Consider the following 22,057-nt stretch of genomic DNA (forward strand, 5'->3'; position numbering starts at 1 on the left):
TACGCCCAGGGAGAGTCACCTTGATATCCAGAGCTGGGGAAGGGACTTGGGAGCCTAGGGACCCTTGGGCAGGGATGAGGTGGTCAGGGGGCCGGGGCACAGCCTGGTGACTTGTGTCCCGCAGCCACATTCTCCCCCTCGGTCCCCACCCGAGGAAATGTGGCCCCTTCCTCCATGCCAGGTAGTGCCAGAGTCCCCGATGCCTTTCTCTGGGCTCAGGCAGCCCACCGGGGTAGAGCATAAGAGGGGACAAAGGTCCTGCCTCACCTGCCACACAGGGTGCTGGTGGGGGGAGGGAGTCTCCCGACAGCCTGTCCTTCAGCACCTATGATCGACTCAGTATGGTACTCGCCTCCTGATGTACGTAGGGTGAGCACAGCCCTCCCTGCAGACCACAGGACCACGGGAGAGTCCCAGAAAGCCCCAGGGGCCTCCCGTTGGGAGTCCACACCGTGAAACCTCAGAAAACCAACCAGCCTGGGCTGTGCGGGCACCGACCCAGGACTCTGGCCCCACCCCCGTCCTCTTCCCACACCCCGGGGCTCTCGTCGGCCAGAGCGAGGTTGCCACACTGCATCTCGATGCTGGATACCGGTTTTTGAGAAGGTGGGAGGGCCGGGAGCCTCAGAGCCACGGGCAGGCCTCAGGGTGGGTTTCCCAACCAGGGTGAGAGAAAGACGAGGCAGAGACACACGTGTAATGTGATGCGGCCATATTTACTTCACCCTCCAGGGACTCCTAAGGGCCCAGAGACTCCTCTTGCTTCCGTAAAATTGGGTCCCTGAAACAAGTTACTTCCGTCCTTTCAAAGGGGTGGGCTGCCTGGAGGCAGCAGCTGCCCTGGCTGGAGCACGGCCTGGGCTCTCCATGATGTGGATGCCATGCGAGGGGGCTGGGGGCCAAGGATGAGGCCACGGGCACCCCCTGCGGGCACTGAGCAGGGACAGGAGGTCCAAAGGCCACCTGGCCAAGGCGGCAGGGTCATCTGTGCATCCCGGAGCCTCAAGGTCGTGCGTGCGGAGGCCCCTGCAGGGAGGAGAGTGTGCAGAAGCCGGCAGGAGGCCTGGCGGGTAACTCAAACAGCCGCAAGCCCCAGCGCCCCCCCGGGCCATCCCCCAGACCCTGAGCTGTCTTAACGAAGGAGCTGTTTCTATCACTGTGACAACTAAAGATAAAAACAAACCAAAGCCTATCTTAAGGTATAATCTTCCAATTGCTTAAAATTAATCAGTGCAAAGTGAGGTAAAGAGCCTTGTGTCACAAGGGGGCCGGGGAGCGGCCGGCCTCACACGAGCCTGCGCCTCTTGGAGTCCCTCTCCGCGTCGGCCTCCGGGGCATCCGCTTCACAGCCAAGTGGGGACACCAGGTTCAGCAGAGGGTCCTCAGAGGCCCGGCCGAAGAGTGCCAGCAGGAGGGCCACGCCGAAGCCCGTGGCACGCTCCCCCTGTGGGCAAAGGGCAGGCTGGAAGCCCTCCGCCAGGCTGAGCCAGACCCCCTCGGCAAGCCCACCCGTGCAGGAAGGGGTTCCCTGGCCAGGGCAAGGGCGTCCACACCCCGCTCGGCCCGTGGCCCCCCTCCTGCCATCCTGCCACACTCAGAGCCGAGTCAGGCGGTGGGATGGCTCTTTGCCCTCTGGCCCCGACCCCCGGGGTCTTCTTGGGTGGGATAAAGGGTGAGCCGAAGGCCCGGGGTCTCCAGCCGAGGAGAAGGGCCGTGCACAGCAGCCACTCTATTTCCGGGGATGAGGAGACCGGAGACCAGGGGCACGGCTGGCCGAGGTCGGGCCACAGGCAGTGTGACCCTCCACACAGAAATGCTGCTGATGAGCTCAGCCCGGAGGCAGAGAGGGGTTCTGGGTGCACGAGAGGGTGGGAGTGGCCAGGCCGGCGTGCAGTACGTGCAGGGGTGGGGGTGTGGGGGGCAGGCGGGGAGAGGACACCCCGGGGGAGCCTGGACTCACGGCGTGCACGGGTGCAGCGATGTCCAGGTGGACCCAAACCCCAGGCCAGTCAAAGCCAATGTGTGAGGCGATGAAAAGGCCAGCACAGGAGCTGGGGCTGTTGTCCCGGTCCTAGGGGGACAGAAGCATAAATGGTGACCTTTCTGCTGCCAGCAGCGGGGGTGTGGGGGAGGGGCTCCACCAAAGCGAGTTCAGGGTTCACTCGGACCTGCTGAGGATGCCCCCCCCGCCATGCCCCCTGGACCACATCTCCCTCAGCCACTGCCTCCCCTGGTGTCTGCACGAGGGGGCTTGGGGTGCAGGGGTGCCCAGCGTGGGGGATTGCAGAGAGGGACCCCAAGGGCTTTGCACGTGTGTGGATTAAGGGTTCTGCCTTTACCCCAGGGAGCTGCGGAGCCAGCAAAAGAGCTGATGGAGGAGGCAGACCCCAGAGTGGGGAGGAAACTTCTGGCATGGACCCGAGGCAGGGGGACCAGGGAGAGGTGCATCCGCGTTCCAGATGCTTCCACCCTGAGCACGGATCTGGGGCCCACCTGGGGGGCCCTTGTCCACACTGCTGCTAGGTCTTGGGGTCACCTGGGACTCCGTCTGGCCCACCCCACCTGGCCGGGCGGGGGGGGGGGGGGAGGACCGCAAACCTACCGCCACGGAGTTCTTCATGTCAGCTACGGCCGAGGTGAACTCGCTGAAGTGCAGCTCGGGGCAGTAGACCAGCGGGTGCACCAGGTCTCCGCACCTCGTCCCAGCCTTCACGCAGGCCGCCTCCCACTCCGCGCTGTTGGTGAGCACCGCAGCGTGGTACTTGCCCGTGGCAATGCCCTGGGAGGGTGGCCGGGGCAGAGGGAGGGGCGGAGCGCAGGGGAGCGGCCGCGCGGGAGAGCAGGGGCCCGGGGCGCACACAGAAGCCAAGAGGGGCAGCGAGGAGCAAAGAAAGAAAGAACCGGGAGCCACGTGAGCCGCCAGGGAGGACGGTTCCTAAGCTGTCCTGACGCCGGGACCCAGCCCATGGGCCCTGCCACCTGCCTCCCACTGGGTGCCAGGGACGAGCTCCCAACCTCCCCCTGGGCTGTGAGGACGGGGCGGGGGCGGGGGGACAGCACCAGGAGTCGAGGTGGCCCACCTGCGCTCCGGTCAGCGTGGCTATGTCCAGGATGATGTCTGCACCCAGGTCCTTGCAGGCGTAGGACACCCCATCCGCCAGGACCAGCCTGCCCTCAGCATCAGTGTTGTTGATTTCCACAGTCCTGGGATGCCGGAGAGACCCCTGCTCAGGGACGGTGCTCCCTGGGGCACTGGGACAGAGTCCCTTTGGAACTGGGGGGACCCCAATAGAGCCCGCTTCCCTCCCCGGAAGGCAGGGCTGCTCCCACCCCTACAGCGATGTAACGCCAGGGTCAGTCCCACCCCACTGCTCTCCAGCTGTGAGCCAGGGAACCCCACGCAGCCCCCTGTGCCTTGGTTTCTTCGTCTGTGAGATGGGAGAACAGGGTTGTGCGGGTAGCCTGACGTGCACTGGGCCAGCCCTGGGCCCACACAGCCTGGCACTAGGTAAACACAAAAGGGGGAGCCCCTCCGGGGGTCACCCTGCAGACAGGCGCCCGTGTACGGGGCGGTGAGCGGACTCTCCTATTGCGCATCTAGACCACCTGCTCCTTCAGCTGCTGCCCACTGACTTCTCAGTGTGTCCTTTGCAGCTGGGAAGCAGTTCAAGGGCCGATCCCAAGGGGGAAGTGCAGGGAGAGCCCTCAAGTAGGAGGTCTGGAGGTGGAGTGGGGGGTGCGGTGGGGACAGGGCTTCAGGCACACAAGGAACTTTAAGCCTAAAGGTTGGGAAGGGCGCATCCCCCTAAGGCAGGGTGGATCCTGGGTGCCTGGAGCCAGGCACCCTGAGGGAGCCCAACACCTCATCTAGTGATGTGACCCACCACCTGCCCCCGGAGCCCTGGGAGCAAGCAGCCTGCTGGCCAGGGGCTCCTGTGACAGGGCGTCCTCCCCACAGGATGTGCCTCTGGCTGGAGAAGCAGGGTGAGATCTGCCTCCAGGACGGCCGTGGGTCAGGGCTGACCAGCCTGGCCCTGGCAAGGAGAGCCCCCCCCCCCGCCACCACGAGGTCCAGCAAGAGAGCCCCTCCCCGCCCCCCACGAGGTCCAGCAGGGCCCACATGCCCAGAGGGCAGCCAGGGGGTGAAGGAACCAGCCTTACTTTCCTGAGTACAGCAGGTGGATGTCGTCTGGCCTCGTCGCGTTGGGACCCACTGAGTTCTCGGCCAAGCAGAACACAGCGTGGAGGTTGTCTTTGAAACCCTGCGGGGAACATGGGCAGAGGCTCCAGTCACCGGCTAGCAGTGCGTGGAACAGACAGAACTGGCCAGAGTTTTCTGACCCCTGTGGACAGCAGACAGACGGAGCCCCGGGGAGCAGAGAGCACTGTCCCGTCACTCCCAGGCAGTCCTGGCTGCACCCCATCTGGGAGAGTCTCGCCACCCCTGTCAGAGCCCACGCAATTCGAGAATGAGCCCGGGAGCGGGGCTGCTGGCTTTCCTCCTGGCTCTCCCACTTACCCAGGGCACGAGCCGGGCAGGTGGCTCGGCCCCTGCCTCCCGTCCACAAAGCATGGTCAGCGATCAACGTCTCCCACTGCACAAACCCTCTGAGCTCTGCGTCGGTGTACAAGAGCAAGCTACACACAGATGTGTGCATGGGGGGTTGGGGAGAGCTCGCCTCACCCAAGTTTCGGTGTGAAGTTAGTTTTCTGATGCCAAAACGTGACGTGTGCTCATGGAGAAACGTGCACAGAACAGGCTGAGTCAGTTTCTGCCCCACACGGGCCCTGAGCCTGCCCCAGAAGACCCCTCGCCTGGGGGGCAGCTGGGGCTCCCCGGAGCAGGTGTCACGCTACAGGTGCCGAAGCCCCATCGAAGGTAAACGCGGGCCTGTGGCAGGCAGAGGCCATGGCACCGGGCCGGGACAGCTTGGAGCCTGAACCCAAAACACGGTGCCTGGGGAGAGCACCCCACTCACGTCCTGGGGCCGAAACCGTTGGGCAGCCCGTCGGCTCGAAGACCGCGAAGCAGCTGGGACCACACTCACGGCCGGGCTGTGTGAGGATGAGTGTTCGCGGCTTCCAGAGTCTCGGTCCCCGCCCCCCGCCCCGCCCGCTCAGAGCTCCCTAAGACCCCTAACCACCGACGTCTGCCCAGCACGTGGGGCCTGCGGCCTGGCTGTGCCCCCGTCTCCAGCTGTCCTCGTCCCCGTGGGAGTGAGTGGCTGGGATCAAATCAAGTGTGACGACGTGCGGCCTCGAGACAACAGGGTGACCCCAGGGGCTCCGAAGCTAGAGAAATGGACCCCGCCGCGGAGGGAGGGGGGGCCCTGAAGTCTTCCCGGAGGGAGCCATGTCGGGTCTGGGCCCGGAGAGGAGTCTGCACAGCAGGACGGCAGGGCGGTGCGGAGAGACCACGGCCCCCAACTTGACCCTGTCGGATGCCCTCCCACCCAGTTTTGGATTCAGAAGGTCTGGTGTGCTGCTGCTTCTGGCGTGGGGTCCCCACGGGGAAGGCCAGCTTAGAGGTGCTGAGGGCCTTGGGCTTGTATTACCGGGCACTGGGGAGCGGGGTGAGACACATGGGTCTTGGGATCCCCGGAGGCGGGGGGGGGGGGGGGGGACTGAAAACCCGCAGGCGGCCGAGGTTTGAGGTTCTAAGGCCGCAGGCCACGGCCTAGAGGCTCCACCCTCAACCCCAGTTTTTGTGGGCCTCCATGTGAGCCACAAAATACTTAATGGTGATGCTGGCTTATAACCCACAGGGTGAACTAAGAATCTGCACATCCGTAAGTGGGAACAAAGTGTTGAATGAATGAGTAACCCGGGGAGGGGAGCACTGTTTCCCCCAGAGAACCCCCCCCCCCAACCCTCGCCCACTGCCAAGGGGATGTCTGCTCGTCTCGGGCAACGGGCTGGACTCCTGACCAGCCGGAATTGGAAACCGTCTGCCAGGACGTTTTTGTTTTTGTTTTCATTTGAAGGAGAAAGAAAGTCTGGTATGTGGTGAGGTGAAGGCCGGGCCCCATAGAAGGAGCCTGAAGGAGGTGAGCCGCCATGGCGGTCGGGGCACCCCATGCCTCTGTTGAACAAACACTTTTTATGCCGTGGGGACTTTAGGCTCCGAAGGACATCACCCGAGGCCTCCCTGGAGTCCCTCCTTCCTCTCATTTTAGAGCCTTTGGCCTCTGATGGGTGCAGACCAGCCGGGATGAGGTGATGCACCCGAAAGAGTGGCTGCCTGCATGCCTGGGGACGAGGCCTCGATGCCCGGGAACACCTGAGGGGCCTGTGCTCTCGGGGGTGGCCTCCTGAACGGCCTTCAACAGGTGGGCGCCTGCCACGTCCTCGGGGCAGACGCAGGAGGAACAGCCACAGCCGGCTGGTCCCTTGCTCAGGAATCTGGTTCCAATGATTGGGCTCCGTGAGGCTGCACGTGTCCCGGACGGGAAGATCTCCCACTTGGCGGGTGAGCTGGGCTCAGCGACCTAAGTTGTCCGGCGGGGGGGGGGGGGGGGGGGCGCTGGGGGCCCCTCTGCTCCCCCGGGTGTCTCTGCTCAAAGCGGTCACCAGGCTATTCCCGAGGCGGATCCCGTCCCATTCTACCCGGTCATGGCTCACCAATGCCAGCCGGGCACCCCCCCCCGACCCCTACCCTGACCCCAGGCCCCGAGAGCGGGCAGGCAGGCCGGGTGGGGTGGCTCCAGAGCGGCCCTCCCCATCCCAGAGGGCAGTCCTGCTCCTGGGCATGATGGACCCAGATGGCCCGTCTGCAGAGTGTGGAGAGAGTGGCCCCGGGTCCCCGGCGGCTCAGACAGCACTCTCATGATGTGACCCACAGATGGGTCGTGGCAGGAGGGGCACCCAGGAAGGCCTGTGCTCATGAGCTCGGCACAGGGCCCTGTCCGTGCCATGTGGTTTTAGGTCGGGCTTCTTCACCGGACACACGCTCATGGGGAGCCTGACACAAGCCAGACCCTGAGTGGTGGGCATGGACACACTCAGGAAGAGGCAATGTGCCCAGGCAGACATGCCCCTCAGGCAGAGGTGACACTCTATGGGGAGGTGGCACTCAGGACAGGTGACACTCAGGCAGAAGTGACACTCTCAGGACAAATGACACTCTCAGGAGAGGTGACACTCAGGCAGAGGTGATACTCTATGGAGAGGTGGCACTCAGGACAGGTGACACGCAGGCAGAGGTGACACTCTCAGGACAAATGACACTCTCAGGAGAGGTGACACTCAGAGGTACTCTCAGGACAGGTGGCACTCAGGACAGGTGACACTCAGGCAGAGGGGCCCCAGCAGCAGGCAGGAAGCCCCCGCAGAGCAGGGAGAGAGGTGCCGAGCTGTGGGGTCTCAGGGGTGGGGCGGGGGGGGGGGGAGGAAAGCAAGCCCACCCCCAGGGAGTCCCCCTCCTCGAGGACTTCAGACGGTGGGGCCACACTCACCTGCTTGATGGCAGCTCTGAAGGCCCCCAGCACAGCCGCAGCACCCCCACAGTCCCTCTTCATCCCTGGCATGGTGGTCTGGAGGGGGCACAAAGGGGCCAGGACGACAGTGAGCACGAGTGGGTGCTGGCCTGCCATCAGCAGTGCCCCACCCCTGCCTGGCACATAGGACCCCAGAGCGGCTCCCTCAGACCTGCAGGACCTGGTGCCGGGTCCCCTGAGCTCACACAGAACCCAAGAAATGCCCCCCCGCCCCCCCCCCCGGTCACGCGGCTGTTCTCCACAAGCGCTGGGACATAATGGCGAAAGGGGATGGGACCCTTTTGCCGGAGTGGAGCTTTGGGGGTCACCTGATGAACCAGAGGTGGGAGGGACGGGAGCCGGGGAGCTGCCCAGACCCGCCACGTTGGCCGTGGCCTGGCTCCTACGACCCGGCCACCCACCCCCAGGCTGCCAAGTTCCCCTGGGGTCTGTCTGCAACAGCTCTCTCTGTCCGTGTCTCTGCCCAATTTTTGAGGAAGAAGCTGAGGTCTGGGGCCTCCGAGGCTTGCTTGAGGTGTCTGGGCAGGGCTGTGGGGCAGGCTTCCCCGCACCTGTCACCACCTGGTCCCAGCTCCCTCTGCTCCCTGACATCAATGTCTCCAACAATGCGCTCAGGTTAACGCGAACTCTTCCCCAAGGTCACTGTCACCAGTCCCCAACCCCACTGCCCGCTCTGTCGACATCTAATGGGGGGGGGGGAGGGCGTGCCAGGCACAGGTGCCCTCATGCTGCAGAAGTAACTGTGAGAAACTGATTTTTCTACAAACCGGCTGAGAGCGGTTACACGTTTTTCCATTTGATGGGCTCCCAGCTCTAATTGACAAGTTCATACTTTAAATTCGCAACAGGCCATCAGATGCAGGATCTGGGTCGGAAACGTACTGGGTGATTTTTTTGAACCCTTATCGGATTACACAAGCCTCGGGTTTTAATGGAAAGCATTTTTAGACATAAACTGAGCTGCTTTTACAATTAAGTTGAGTGAAGATGACCCGGCTAGCACTATTGAAAATAAGCTGTCTCTTTGACCTAATCGGCGAGAAAACACAGGATTGTTTAAACGGAAAAACCGGGGCCTCAGATCTGGAATCAAACCACTCGCAAAACGGCCCGCACAGAATAGCTCCAGATGGTCTCTGAAATTGTGTCTCCCTGTCACCAGGGCGGTGACCTCCCGACCACAGACAAGGAGCACCAGGCGGCAAATGCACCTCAATTGACTGTGTGAGCTTTGCAGACCGTCCCCCGCCGCGTTCTTCCCGGTTTTACAAAAGAGATGCTTCCCAGAGTAGCAGGAAGATGTCATCCGCCCGGGACACTCATGGGGCTGTCACACGATGCGGCAAAGCAACATTGGGCCGCGGCCACGACACGGACGGCCGCGGGACTCGCCTCCGTCCTGCAGAGAAACATGGCGGGGCCAAGTCCCTTGTCACCTCGCCGATGCAGATACATGATTAACTTTTCCAAGTCTCCACCGCCGAGGGCAGCTGTTTTCCATGTTCCATGTGATGGAATGGAAGGTGCGTGCGGAGCGGTCCTGTTCTCGTCAGACGCTCGCCGGGCGGTCAGGGCGGGGGCTGGGGACGGTCGCCGAGGTCTCTGCTCGGCTAGAGAACTGCGCTCCTGAACACCGAGCTTGACTCAAGGAACCACTGACGTGTGCCGGTTATTCAGACTTAGGTGTCTGGAAGATGTTTTCTTTTTTTTTTTTTTTTTAACTTTTATTTATTATTGAGAGAGACAGAGCGCGAGCAGGGGTGGGGCAGAGAGAGGGGGAGACACAGAATCCGAAGCAGGCTCCAGGCTCCGAGCTGTCAGCACAGAGCCCGACACGGGGCTTGAACCCACAAACCGCGAGATCACGACCTGAGATGAAGTCGGACGCTTAACCGACTGAGCCCCCCAGGCGCCCATGGCAGATGTTTTCTTAAAAAGGAACAAAGTGAAACTCTCACTTCCAGAAGAGCCGACGGTAGTCGCTACCGGTGGTAAAATCTGAGCTTTCAAGCAAAAATAATGATTTTGAAAAACTTGTATCTGTCTCTGTGACAGCTTCTTAATAGCGATTTTTAAAAATGAGATGGATGGTGGGACCAAGTGTGGCTTTTAAAAATATCGTATGTTGGGGCACCTGGGTGGTTCAGTTGGCTGAACGTCTGACTCTTGGTTTTGGCTCAGGTCATGGTCTCACCGTTTGTGGGTTTGAGCCCCGCATTGGGTTCTGTGCTGACGGTGTGGAGCCTGCTCGGGATTTTCTCACTCTGTCTCTCTGTACCCCTCCCCTGCTCACTCTCTATCTCTCTCTCTCAAATAAATGAATAAACGTTTCTTTAAAAATTTTTTAGAAATACAACGACATGGGTGGTGGAACCAAGTATGACTTTTTATTTATTTTTATTTTTTATTTATTTTTTTAATTTTTTTTTTCAACGTTTATTTATTTTTGGGACAGAGAGAGACAGAGCATGAACGGGGCAGAGGCAGAGAGAGAGGGAGACACAGAATCAGAGACAGGCTCCAGGCTCTGAGCCATCAGCCCAGAGCCCGACGCGGGGCTCGAACTCCCGGACCGCGAGATCGTGACCTGGCTGAAGTCGGACGCTTGACCGACTGCGCCACCCAGGCGCCCCAAGTATGACTTTTTAAAATAGTATATGTTGTGTCAAAATTCGGAGGTTCTGCCTAACTCTGGGCAGAGTTCGAGGCAGACCGTAATAACAGAGTGCACAGAGACACTGCCACGGTTTCTGATCCTGCACGAGCACTAAGCTTACAGACGCTCTCACTCGACGAGTTTTGGTGTAATAATAGCAAAGAGAAACGCCCTTGGGTGTTTGTAACGGGCACTAAAATATTTCTCCCTTTTCCAACTACAAAATGAGTGAGGCCAGACTTTCTTTTTATATTTCAACTAAAACAACAGATCACGATAGACTAAATGCAGAGGCAGCTACAAGATCACGGCTGCCTTCTAGTAAGGCAGACGCGAACGAGACTGGCAAAATGTCACATAATGCCACTCTTCTCAATGGCTTCTTTGCATTGGGGGAAATGCAGCTATTTTCATAAAATATTTACACGAACATGCAATGGGTTTACACTGTTACTTTAAAATAAACAACGATCTCTCCCCAATTTTAATTTCTAGGAGGGTAAGTATCGACCGACATCACTCTTCTAAAAGAATCTCCTTAGGATCAATACTTTTTGAGAGGGGAAGGGGTTCTGAGACTAACACATTTGAGACTTAAATTCACACTGATCCTCATTTACCTTTAAAGTCTTTGGAGACACTGCCCCCGGCAACATGCCTCATTCTTCAGCAGCCCCTGCTTCCCACTCTGGCCCTCCAACAAACCAGCATCCCAAATAAGCATCTGATCCCAGGAGAAAGGAGCTTGCAATTCTCCCCGCTGGCACTGAGCTGCCTCCAGGGCAAGAGCCAGTGTCACGGGGGTGAGGGAGAGCGGTAGCCAGCACCAGGTGCAGCCCAGGGCTACACGGTCTTTGGAGTCTGAAAATAATAATTAACAGACTAAAAGTCGGTTTGCCTGTTGTCATCAGTGGTAAAATATTTCTCCCGAAAAATCCGTGGCTTGAAGTGAGTTTTAATCGTATCAAATATAAGGTTTGGACCCACCCATGGTAATTACCTCATTCTACATGGATGCTAATAAGTGCCAGGTGCACAGCTGTCCTGACCAGCACAGACGTGCCTTCCACCAGGGAACGGAGGTGGGGTCGGCACCCACGGTGCCACGCGTCCTGCCCGCAACCGTGGGCTCCAAGCGAACCCAAGAGTGCAGGGAGCCTGGGACTTTCAGCCTCCCGCCGTCTATGGGAACCACTGGACTTGTTTAAAACGTTTTTACTCCGCAGACCTTTGAAGGCCGCTAGAATCCATCTCGGAGGGCTGAAAACATGGACAATATCACAATTTCTGGGGTTTCGTGGGAAATGGGGTATCTGTGTATTGACCGCTTCATGCAAGAGAAACTCTTCAAAATTAAAATTAATCGTGGTTTTGGACCGATTTGGACCAAGCACGAGTGAAGACGGTCTCACAAATCTGGTACCTCTGTCCAGGCAACGGACATAAAGATGTGGAAAAGATGACTTTGGATAAAATCCCAGACAAATCTGCAGAAGCGAAGGCCTGAAAACAGACACCGTCATGCTAACATCTGTTATCATGACAGACCACAAGGGAGACATACGCTATTTTCTGTCTAAAACAGCACGTTAATGTTATTTAAAAGTGTCGATGTATTATTGTCTTCTTTACGTGTACTGTAATATTTATCCCTTTATTTATCAAAAAAACTTTTTTAATGTTTATTTATTTCTGAGACACAGAGAGAGCATGAGTGGGGGAGGGGCAGAGAGAGGGGGAGACACAGAATCGGAAGCAGGCTCCAGGCTCTGAGCTGTCGGCACAGAGCCCGACGTGGGGCTCGAACTCACAAACCGTGAGATCATGACCTGAACTGAAGTCGGTCGCTCAACCGACTGAGCCACCCAGGCGCCCCTACACTTTATTTTCAAGTAATCTCTACACCCAGCATGGGGCTCGACCTCACAGCTCCGAGATCAATAGTCACACGCTTCACCCACTGAGCCAGTCAAATGCCCCTATAATACTTCAATTTTTTACTGGCATGATAATACATATGGAAGGTGTTTGTTTTTTTTAACCTTTATTATTGGATCATTTCCTGATTAGTCCTGAAAACAACGTTGTTTACAGGAGGAGGGACGTTACCAAAAAACAAAAAACAGGGGTGCCTGGGGGGCTCAGTCGGTTAAGTGTCCGACTCTGGCTCAGGTCACGATCTCACGGCTCCTGGGTTCGAGCCCCGTGTCGGGCAGGGCCTGGAGCCCGCTTCGGATTCTGTGTCTCCCTCTCTCTCTCTGCCCCTCTCCCGCTCGTGCTCTGTCTCCGTCTCTCAAAAACAAATGTTAAAAAAAAAAAAAAAGGCCATCCACTCTGGGTACCAAATGCACTAGACGGACTAGCGGTCGGTGCGAAAGGCAGCACACAGCCGCTAACCGAAATAGCGCCCAGCACTGGGGTTCAGGTCAGAAAGCGCCGGAGCAGCGGTGAACCCCACCGTGCGCGCCTCATCCACGGGGCGGCGCCTCCCGGCTCCAGCGAGTGCTGCCAGGGGGAGACAGAGGACCCGTCCCGCCAGATCCGCTGAGTTTACCAAAGGTCGAATAGCCAGCCTTCTGTGAGAATCTTCCTGTTTTGTAAATGTTGGTAACTCACTCAGATCATAGACCGGCGCTTGGGCCAACAGGACACATCTGCGAGCCCTGCCGGCTGCCAGCTCTCCGTGTCTGCTCTGCGTGAGCTTGGCCCGTCCCGTCTCTTCTAAAGCGTCCTCTCTGGGAAGGTTGGCTCTCCTTTTCCAGGTCTCCTGGGGCACCGATTTCACATGCCTGCTCCTTCCCAGGCCTTCCGGGTCTTGGCGCTGGAGGGCCCAGCCCAGGCCGGGTGCCCAGTAGTTGCTCAATGCGAGTGTGTGACGTGAGCAGATGAAGACGTGTCCCTCCTCCTCTTCCTGGTGCCACCTCGCCTCGCGGTGCACAGCAGGCCTGAACGCGCCGGGTGTGGAGGAGGGAGGGAGACGGAGCCACGGCGGGTGCCCAGGCCTCCGGACACGGCCACGCCTGAAGGCCGCCCACAGGACAGACTTCTGAGACCTGGCCTCACCAGAACACCTGCAGGCGGCTTGCCTGGGGATCCAAACCCCTCCGGCCTTCTCCAGGGGGCCTATTCTCCGCACAGGCTCCCGCAGACCCCCACTAAGCGTTCTGTGGAAACCCTGGATGGTCGTGGGGACAGTGGGCACCACCCCACGCCCTTCTTTTCAGATGGAACCACCGATTCCTTAAACCTTGCCTCCTTGGGTTAGTTTTCCAGCCTCTTCATTGTTTCTGCGGCTTTTCTCTGGATCCCGTCCAGATTTTTTTGTTTGAAGTGTGGACACGAAACCGTCTCCCCCCCCAGAAGAGGAATCAGCCCGGCCGATTCTTCCCGAACTTGGCTCCCCAGAGGCACGCCCCAAGGCCAAGGTCCCAGAAACCTCGCTTGCTGCCTTCCTCCGGCGCCCCTGAGAGGTGATGGGCCTGCCTACAACCCTCCTCCCCCCGGGCCCTGTCCAAGCGCTGGCCCCCGGCACCTCACCTTCCCTTTGATGCTGAGACCCCCGGTGTCGTAGACGATCCCTTTGCCCACCCACGCAATGGTCTGGGTGGCTCCTTCTGGGGTGTGGCTGAGGACGGCAAGTGCGGGGGGGTGCACGGCGGCTTTGCCAACACCGTAGATTCCTACAGAAAGCACGGGGGCAGGGTCAGTTGGGCTCGGGTCGAACCGAGCAGAGACCTCCCAGCAGAACCCCCTCCCCCTCCCCCAGAAACACCAGCTCTCTCCCAGGAAACAGCCGCTGGCGTGTGGATATTTCTCCCGGAGCATGTGCAGTCCTAGCCCGAGCGACCTGCCCCCTCTCCTGCCCCCTGGCCAGCGTGGGATTGGGAATGCAAATTAGTTCCAAAGCTCTGGGGCTGCAAATGAATTCTATGCGAAGTATCGTTAGGCGAAAAAAAAAAAAAAAAATCCACTGAGGGGAAAAAAACCTGTATCATTCCCAGAAAGAAAAGAACACGATTGCAGAATGAAATGATTTTTGGATAACGCTTCAAGGCCACTTCAGCCCACGCTCATTCTCCCACCCCGAGCCCTCCACCCTTTCCAAGCTCACTCCCACCACAGCCTCGCTGCAGCCATGCCATTTGCTATCTTCTCAAGAAAGCCTGTCGTGGGCAGAGACCATGCCTCGAAGTCCCCCAGGAACCGGATTGAACAATCATGAAAACCAAGACGACAGCTGATAATGGCTGCCGGACAAACTCCTACACATCCTGTAAGACCCGCTGCAAACGTCCTCTCCTCTGTGAAGATTCTTCCCCGAGAGGAGCAGCCTCTCCCTCCACCTGTGTGGATGGTTTACGTGTCTTGTGGTGGGCACCTCCAAGAGAGCCCCCTGGGCCCCTCACCTCTGGGCGTTCTTGAGTACGTGGGGCCCCTCCCGCTACGTGTGGACAGAACCTCAGGTCCCACTTGTTCTGGATACAGCAGAAGTGACGAGATACCACTTCCGAGACTGGGTTACAAAAAGAGACCTTGGCTCTTCCTCGCCTGTTCGCGCTTCCTCGCCCAGAAGCCGTGCTTTGAGGGAAACGGCTGCCGCCTGTGAGCTCTGCTCGAGGAGAGGCCCTCGTGACAAGGGACAGCCAGCAAAGACCCCAGGCCCGGTGACAGAGAGCACATCATCGGCCCCGGTCGAGCCTTCAGATGATGGCCGACCCAGTCAACATGTTGGGTCTCTGCCCAGGAGAGACCCTGCACCCAGCACCCGGCTCAACCGTGCCCGATTCCCTGCCCACAGGACCGCGTGGCCCTTCCTTCTGGAATCATTTGTTTGGCAGCCACATATCAAGAGTACAGTGCCCCTCCCCCAGCGAGACTGAGAGCACCTTGTCCTAGTGCCTGGGGAGCAGGGAGGATGGGCCTGGCCGCTAGGAAAGGCCCTCTGAGAAGGTGGCTTCCACTCAAGGTGTGCAGGGTATGATGGCCCTGCCATGACAGCATCTCGGGGAAGTACTCAGAGAAAGAGAGCTGTAAAGATGAGGCCCTAATGCTGGGAATGCAAGCTGCTGCAGCCACTCTGGAAACAGTATGGAGGTTCCTCAAAAAATTAAAAATAGAACTACCCTACGACCCAGCAATGGCACTACTAGGTATTTATCCAAGGGATACAGGTGTGCTGTTTCGAAGGGACACATGCACCCCCATGTTTATAGCAGCACGATCAACAGTAGCCAAAGTATGGAAAGAGCCCAAATGGCCATCGATGGATGAATGGAGAAAGAAGATGTGGTCTATATATACAATGGAGTATCACTCGGCAATCAAAAATAATGAAATCTTGCCATTGGCAACTTCGTGGATGGAACTGGAGGGTATTACGCTAAGTGAAATTAGTCAGAGAAAGACAAAAATCCTATGACTTCACTCGTATGAGGACTTGAAGAGACAAAACAGAGGAACACAAGGGAAGGGAAACAAAAATCATATAAAAACAGGGAGGGGGACGAAACAGAAGAGACTCACAAATATGGAGAACTGAGGGTTGCTGGAGGGGCTGTGGGGGGGGGGAGGGGCCAAATGGGGGAGGGGCACTAAGGCATCTACTCCTGAAACCATCGTCAGGCTAGATGCTAACTAACTTGGATGTAAATTTTAAAACAAAAAAAAATTAAAAAAAAAAAAAAAAAAAGACGAGGCCCTGATGCGAACGTGGGCCTGTGCACTCGAGGAGCAGAAAGGTCCTGCTGAGCTGGCCCGGGGAGCCAGGACGGTAGCCTTTGTGGACAGGGAGTGGGCCACGGAAGGACTCGGACACCGTGGCTTCCAGAATCCAAACCAGAACCTAAATCAGTGCCTCATTTCTCCGCCAGAGACGGTCCACCTCCCAGGGTCTGGCCTTGGGGTTGGACGCAGGCTGGCCTCTTTCAGGGGAAGCTTGAAGCGACCCAGGGTGCCACCCACCGCCACCCTCGCCCCCCAGCACCCAGGACCGGCCTGAGGCCACGGCCTTTGAGGCCCAGCTCTACCCACCTCCAAATCCTCTCGTCTTCAGCTCCTCATCCCGGATGATCGTTGGGGTGATCCCCAGGTCTTTTCCAACTTTCTTAATCTCCTGGACATGATCATGGAAAAAGCAACACAAAGACACGTGAAAATGGCTTCAATCAGGACGAGGCCGTGGCTCTGGGCCAGGGACGAGCCGACGCCCGTGTGGCGGAGGGGAGCCAGGGCCCCAGCTCTCTCGGCTTCGGGTGTGATCAAATCCAGGACAGAAGGCCCAGCCTCCAAACTACAGCTTCCTGCAGGTTCACGGCTGCAGTCCTGCAGAGGCCTCGCGGAGGAGGCTCTGTCCTCCCTCCGCCCTCCGCCGAGGCCTGCTGGCCCCTCGCAGCTGGAGGGACAGCAGGACCCCGTCCACAGCCGCCCCACGCTTCCTTGGGCAAGGTGCAGTGACCATGGACGCCGTCCCCTCCGGCCTCGGGTTTCCTCTGGCTTCCTCGGGGTCCCACCCTGGCCCCACCTTGGCACGACTGACTCCCCTGGGCCACGAACCTCGAGGAACGTGTCTGTGTTCATCTCATTACACGGAGTGTCCACAATACGGGCAGCCAGCCGCACGCCTTCCGTGGCATTTGTTAAGCACTGGGGAAGAAAACCAGAGGCTGTCACCGGGGACCTGGGACCAGGCAGCAAAGGCTGTCCCTCCCTCTCTGTTCCCCCAGGGACCAAAGGCACCGGCAGCACCGAGGGGAGGTTTCGGGGCTGCTGACAGGGCCTCGAGGGGCAGGTCACGCCACCCGTGGCCTGTGGCGGCCTGAGCTGTAATACACCCTCCCTTCTCCTCTGGTCAAGGCCCTGGCCATCCTTTGTGGCCCTCTTGAAGGCCATGTCCCCCGGAAGCTTCTCTGGACCTTCCCAAAAGAGTAAACGTATTCTTTGTCCTGCGCCCGCTGGCCCTCTTTCCGGCCCTCCGGCCATCAGGGTGGCATTTTTCTCACCTGAGCCCCAGGTGAATGTGTCACAGACTCCCTGCCCTGTCTTCCTGGCCATCCAATGCCACACCACTCTGGGCACGGGGTCCCCACCCTGCCTCGTGCAGCTCACACGTTGGCCCAGAGCCCAGGAGGGAGCAGGGACCCGACACCGTCCACCAAACTCAGCCCGGCATGGGGGACGCCCTCTAGACGGGTGTCTGCGCTCCGATGAGGACGCTGCCCGCCCCCGCCACCAGCCACCCCTCCAGGCCCTGCCTCTAACTTCTGCCAAGAGCGTCTGTCCTGCGCTCGCTTTAACACCGACCCTGGAAGTTCTTTGGCTTCTCGTTCGTCTCCACCTGGCTGCCGCCCACGGCGCCCCCTGCCCCACCCCGCGCCCCCCACCACCACCCCATGCTTCAGACACTGGGCTGGCTGGCTGCCTCCATCAGCGCGCAGGGAAGGGGCACGATCAGAAGAGCGACGGCACAGGTGCAGCGGGGGTACAGACAGCTGGAGCGTGTCATTGCCCTCCCCAGCCCCACAGCGTCGGGGAGGCCAGGCTCGGGGGCGACGGCACCTGCCCAGCCACCTCCTAGGCCCTGCCGAATGGCTCAGAGAGCTCCTGCCATCCCCAGGTAATTACACCCCAAAGCCTCAAAGGCAGAGACGCAGGACCGGACAGCTCAGATAGGAGATGTGACCGTGCGGTCCCCGCCGCCTGACAGCGGGCTCTCCTCTGGGAGGCCGAGGGTCCCTGTCCGCGGCTGTCGCGGAGAACATTGCTCATCTGTGACGCAGCCCGTGGCTGCTGTCTGGGAAGCGTGTCAGTGCCCCAAGACTCGTCTCGAAGGAGGCCAGGCACTCGGCCAGCAGGCCTCCATGTGCTCAGAGCTCCTGGTGCGGCGCGGCCGGGCGAGAGGGCCGACGGCACCTGCGGGGGAGGCCGGGGAGGCTCCGGGTGCCCTCCGGCACCCCAGAGCCTGGTGAAGAGCCTGCGCCTCCTCGTGCCTCAGCCTCCCCATCACAAAAGCAGGATCAAGCGTTCATTCATTCATTCATTTCATTCCACCCACGTTTCTGGGAGCTCCCGCTGTGCAGCAGGCTCCACACTAAACCCTGGGAATTTGAACGTGTCCACGGTATTCCGGTCCAGCAGAAAATCGCAACACCCCACTCGGTTAAACGCTACAGGGGAGGAGAGGCCACAGGAGCCCGGACGGGAAGAGGACCTGGAGGGGAGTCGAGGGGGGCCCCAGAGTATAGATAACACGGGTTATCAGAAGCTCCTGTGCTCATGATCCAAGACAGACGGGACAGAGGACTGACAGACGGTGGCCGCGGTTAAGACCTGGCTCTATCCCTTGCTGGTGGGGCCCCCTTAAGTCACCTGATGTTGCAGAGCCTCAGTCTACCCAGCTCTACAATGGGATTAAGGACAGGCCCCAAGACAGGCTGTCGAGAGGATTAAGCACGGGTGCGCGTGCGCTAAGAGCAGTTCCTGCTACCCGACAAGCCCTGGAAAACTCCACGCTCACGTGGCCAGAGGAAGGACGAGCGTCTGGAGGCAGCAAGACCAGCGAGGAGACTGCTGCAATGGTCCAGGAGAGCAGCAGGGTGCGGGGGCGGGGGTGGGGTTCCCCGTGGCAGTGGTAGTGGGCAGAGCAAGATGCCCTGGACGGGGGTCAAGGAGACCCACCAGCCCGGCGGCCCTCATCACGGGTCGGGCCATGCTGGGGCTACAGACCGGAAGCTTCTGGAAGCTTCCATCCCAACGTGGGGCACAGAGGCTGAGCAAAGATGTATCACACGAGGTGGGATGGTGCTCGCACTCAACAGGCAGAGGGCCTGACTGTGAGGGAGGCCATCTCAGCCAGATGGCCAGGCCCCCGCCCCGGGGGGAAGGGACGCGGGCAGAAGCTGGACTGAGACCAGGCAGGTCCAGAGCAGGAAGGACCTGGACAGGGAAGCTGAGGAGGAGGTAGGAGCCTGGCAGGGCATAGGCCAGCAGGAAGTCAGCCCACCGGGCGGCAGGGAGGGAGGGAGAAGTGCTTGGAGGAGTCGGGGAGTGGGGGAGGGGGGGGGTCCAGGGTGCTGCTCAGGCTCTCAGGTCTGGTGGAGAGAGGCCCAAACTCCAAAGGGATCCCCGCAGCTACAGGGGAAGGTGGTCATCGGTGCCCGTCTGAGGGATGAGCTCACAGGCCTACGGGAACCCAGAGATGGGAATGCCGGACGGTCGGGAAAGGGATAAAGATACGGCCGTAGGCCGCAGGGGACGTGGGAAGGAGGCACGACTCCTGGGTGGGGCAGACCCTTCCAGGAGGGATGACAAACGGGATGACAAAGGTCCCAGTCCGGCAGACAGGGCCCTTAAAAAAACAATGTCAGGAAGTGGGGTGGAAACTCCACTCGGTGGGCTGAGGGGGAAAAGGGAGTTCAGAAAGGCAAAACAATTAGCCGTGTGTTTTCAACGTCTGGAGATGAATGGAAGGAAAGGAAAGGAGCTGTTACGAGACAGTGCAGACGGAAGCATGGCCTCTCCTCCTCGAGCAAAGAATCCAGGTGGAGGGTGAGGGGTGCTGGCCTGGGACAGAAGTGAAGGGTGGGGGTGGGAAGCACAGCCCGGTCTGGCCGGGGACGAGGAGGGTGAGGCCGCGGGACAGTCGCCACGGGAAAGGAACCCAACCCCCATACAAGGACTTCTGACTTAGAATCTCTCCCAGCCTTGCCTCACCTCAAAAAAGGATTATCCTGCGGGCCTGGGTGCCTCAGTCAGTTAAGCATCCGACTTTTGATTTCCGCTCGGGTCATGATCTCAGGGTTTGTGGGATCGAGCCGGGAGTTCCGGCTCCACACTGGGCGTGGGGCCTGCTTGGGATTCTCTCTCTCCCTCTCTCTCTCTGCCCCTCCCCCATCTCAAGAATAAATAAACTTTATAAAGAAAAAAGGATTCTTCTGAAGATCCAATGCAATCACGTGTGTAAAAGTGTACCACGGAAAGTAACGCGATATACACGCGGACGGGATTCTTAGTATGAAATGTGAAAGTGCCTGGCACTGGTTAGGTGCTTGGTAAATACGGGTGGAACAGACTGAATCCTGAAAAGGAAGCCCACCCAGAGAGGGGGCAGCTGCCTGGCTCTGGAAAGGCCTCGGGGGCCTTCTGGGAAGTTGCTGCAGTAGCCCAGCACTACGTCACCCCCTCCGGAGGCGGGGGAGACAAAGAGAGAGCTCCCCAACTCCCCTTCCAGCTGCCCCCAGCTCGCGCAGGCCCAGGGGACACAGCCCGAGCCTGCAGACACCCACTTGCAAAGTGGACACCTCCACTGGCCCGTTGTCTTGTCCCACCAGGAAAAACTCCACCGTGACGGTCTTCTTCTCCGTGCGTCTCGAGGCCCCCGAGCGGTGGGTGAAGAGGGGGAAGGCCCGGGCCAGGGCGCACGCAGAGGCGAAGGCGTCCGACCGCTCGCACACCATCTGCGGCACAGAGAGGCAGAGCCGTGAGGAGGGGCAAACCCATGGGGACTGCACTCAGGCAGTGCTGGGGCCTCGAAGCTGGGCCAGAGGCCACTGTGGGTACAATCTGGACAGAGGGGCCCCAACACAGCCACCGCGCAGGGGCCTGCCCGGAGCCACTTCCTCACTGCGTGAGAAAGGGACACGTCGGCCACCGGATGTGGACCATCTCCGAGACAGGAGAGGAGGACGCCGAGGGGAATGGGTTCAGGAGTCTCAGATTTGCCACCGAAAATGATCTGGGGTAAATGGCCTAGTCTCTCTGACCTCAGCTTCCCTTCTGTGAGCAGGGGTTACAGTGTCCTGGGTTGCGGCCCCATGTCCACCTGGGAGGTACCTCGAGCCTGGGTGCCCAGCAGGCATGACACGCGCTCCCCGATGGTAGGCGGATGGCCTTCGGCACTCACCAGGATGCACCGATGGGTCCCGGGCGGCAGGCAGGTCCGCACAAGTCGGGTGACGAAGTGGGCAGCGGAAGGGCTGTTGTGCCGGCTCACCCTGGAGGGCAGGGCGGCCACGGTGGCATAGTTCAGGTAGAGGGGACAGCTGTCCGTGGGGTTGGGGTTGAGCGTGCTTAGCGCGGCCTGCCAGAGCTGGATCAGAAGGGGAGAGACAAGAGACAGACACCAGACTTCAAACAGCCCGCATGCCGGGAGCCCGGCCCTGCATGCGGGCGCTTGCGTCGCCAAAAGGGCCCTTTTGCAGCTTCCCCGGGGCACCCACGATCCGTAATTAAGATGTGTGGCATCTCGCTGGAGCTAAGCGTGCGTGCGTGCGTGTGTGTGTGTGTGTGTGTGTGTCTGCTGGCACGATTCCACCCTTGTGGGATTACACGCTGGGGATTTAAAAGGCCGGCGTGGGGGCCGCCTGGCTTCGAGCTGCCAGCCCGCACCGGGGTGGGCCCGGCCAGGTGCCGCCGCGAGGGCTTCCGGAAGCGGGCGGCCGGCTCCTCCCCCGCGGGGCCGCGCGCGCCCCTCGAAGGCGGCGGCGCCCTGGAGGCGGCTCCCGGGGCGGGGGGCGAGGGGGGTGGGCGCCCGGCGCCGCCGGGCTGGCCTCGCGCCCCTGCGGGCGCCGGGCGGGGCCTCCGGGCGGCCGCGCGGCCCGCTCACCTCCTCGGTGACCCGGGGCTGCAGCTTCCCGCGGACGTGGCTCCAGGGCACGCGGTGCAGGTGGTGCAGCTGGCCGAGCAGCAGCAGCGGCCGGCTCTGCGGGTCCGCGTCCCCGGCGCTCGCCTGGAACTGCAGCCCCACGTTCGCCATCTTTCGCCGGCCCGCGGGCCCCCACCCCGCCCCCCCCAGGCCCGGCCCGGCCGCCGCCCCGCTCCGCTCGGGCTCCGCTCCGGCCCCGGCCTCGGCGCCGCCCCGGCCCTGCCCGGCCCTGCCCGGCCCCGCCTCCCCCCGCCGCTCCGGGGCCGC

At 60.2% G+C, this 22,057-nt stretch overlaps 1 protein-coding gene across 1 annotated transcript; it reads right to left on the bottom strand.

Annotated features, from left to right (window-relative positions):
- Nucleotides 1-697: 697 nt before the first annotated feature.
- On the bottom strand, nucleotides 698-21,935 carry NPEPL1 (aminopeptidase like 1). The gene is made up of 12 exons (XM_047854280.1): nucleotides 21,752-21,935; nucleotides 21,050-21,235; nucleotides 20,433-20,603; nucleotides 16,705-16,794; nucleotides 16,183-16,264; nucleotides 13,690-13,832; nucleotides 7,455-7,532; nucleotides 4,162-4,262; nucleotides 3,081-3,204; nucleotides 2,603-2,779; nucleotides 1,961-2,071; nucleotides 698-1,444 (listed from the first exon to the last, which is right to left on the bottom strand). The coding sequence occupies exons 1-12, from the start codon at nucleotides 21,899-21,901 to the stop codon at nucleotides 1,286-1,288; spliced, it is 1,572 nt and encodes a 523-aa protein (XP_047710236.1). The 5' UTR covers nucleotides 21,902-21,935; the 3' UTR covers nucleotides 698-1,285.
- Nucleotides 21,936-22,057: the final 122 nt, after the last annotated feature.

The sequence above is a fragment of the Prionailurus viverrinus genome, chromosome A3 (genome assembly GCF_022837055.1).
Source record: "Prionailurus viverrinus isolate Anna chromosome A3, UM_Priviv_1.0, whole genome shotgun sequence".
Classification (NCBI taxonomy): Eukaryota; Metazoa; Chordata; class Mammalia; order Carnivora; family Felidae; genus Prionailurus; species Prionailurus viverrinus.

Coding starts and splice junctions, on each gene's coding strand:
- NPEPL1 (XM_047854280.1), bottom strand. CDS start 21,901: ATGGCGAACGTGGGGCTGCAGTTCCAGGCGAGCGCCGGGGACGCGGAC. Junction 21,236..21,751: donor AGCCCCGGGTCACCGAGGAG/GTGAGCGGGCCG, acceptor CTTCTGATCCAG/CTCTGGCAGGCCGCGCTAAG. Junction 20,604..21,049: donor GGACCCATCGGTGCATCCTG/GTGAGTGCCGAA, acceptor TCTGTGCCGCAG/ATGGTGTGCGAGCGGTCGGA.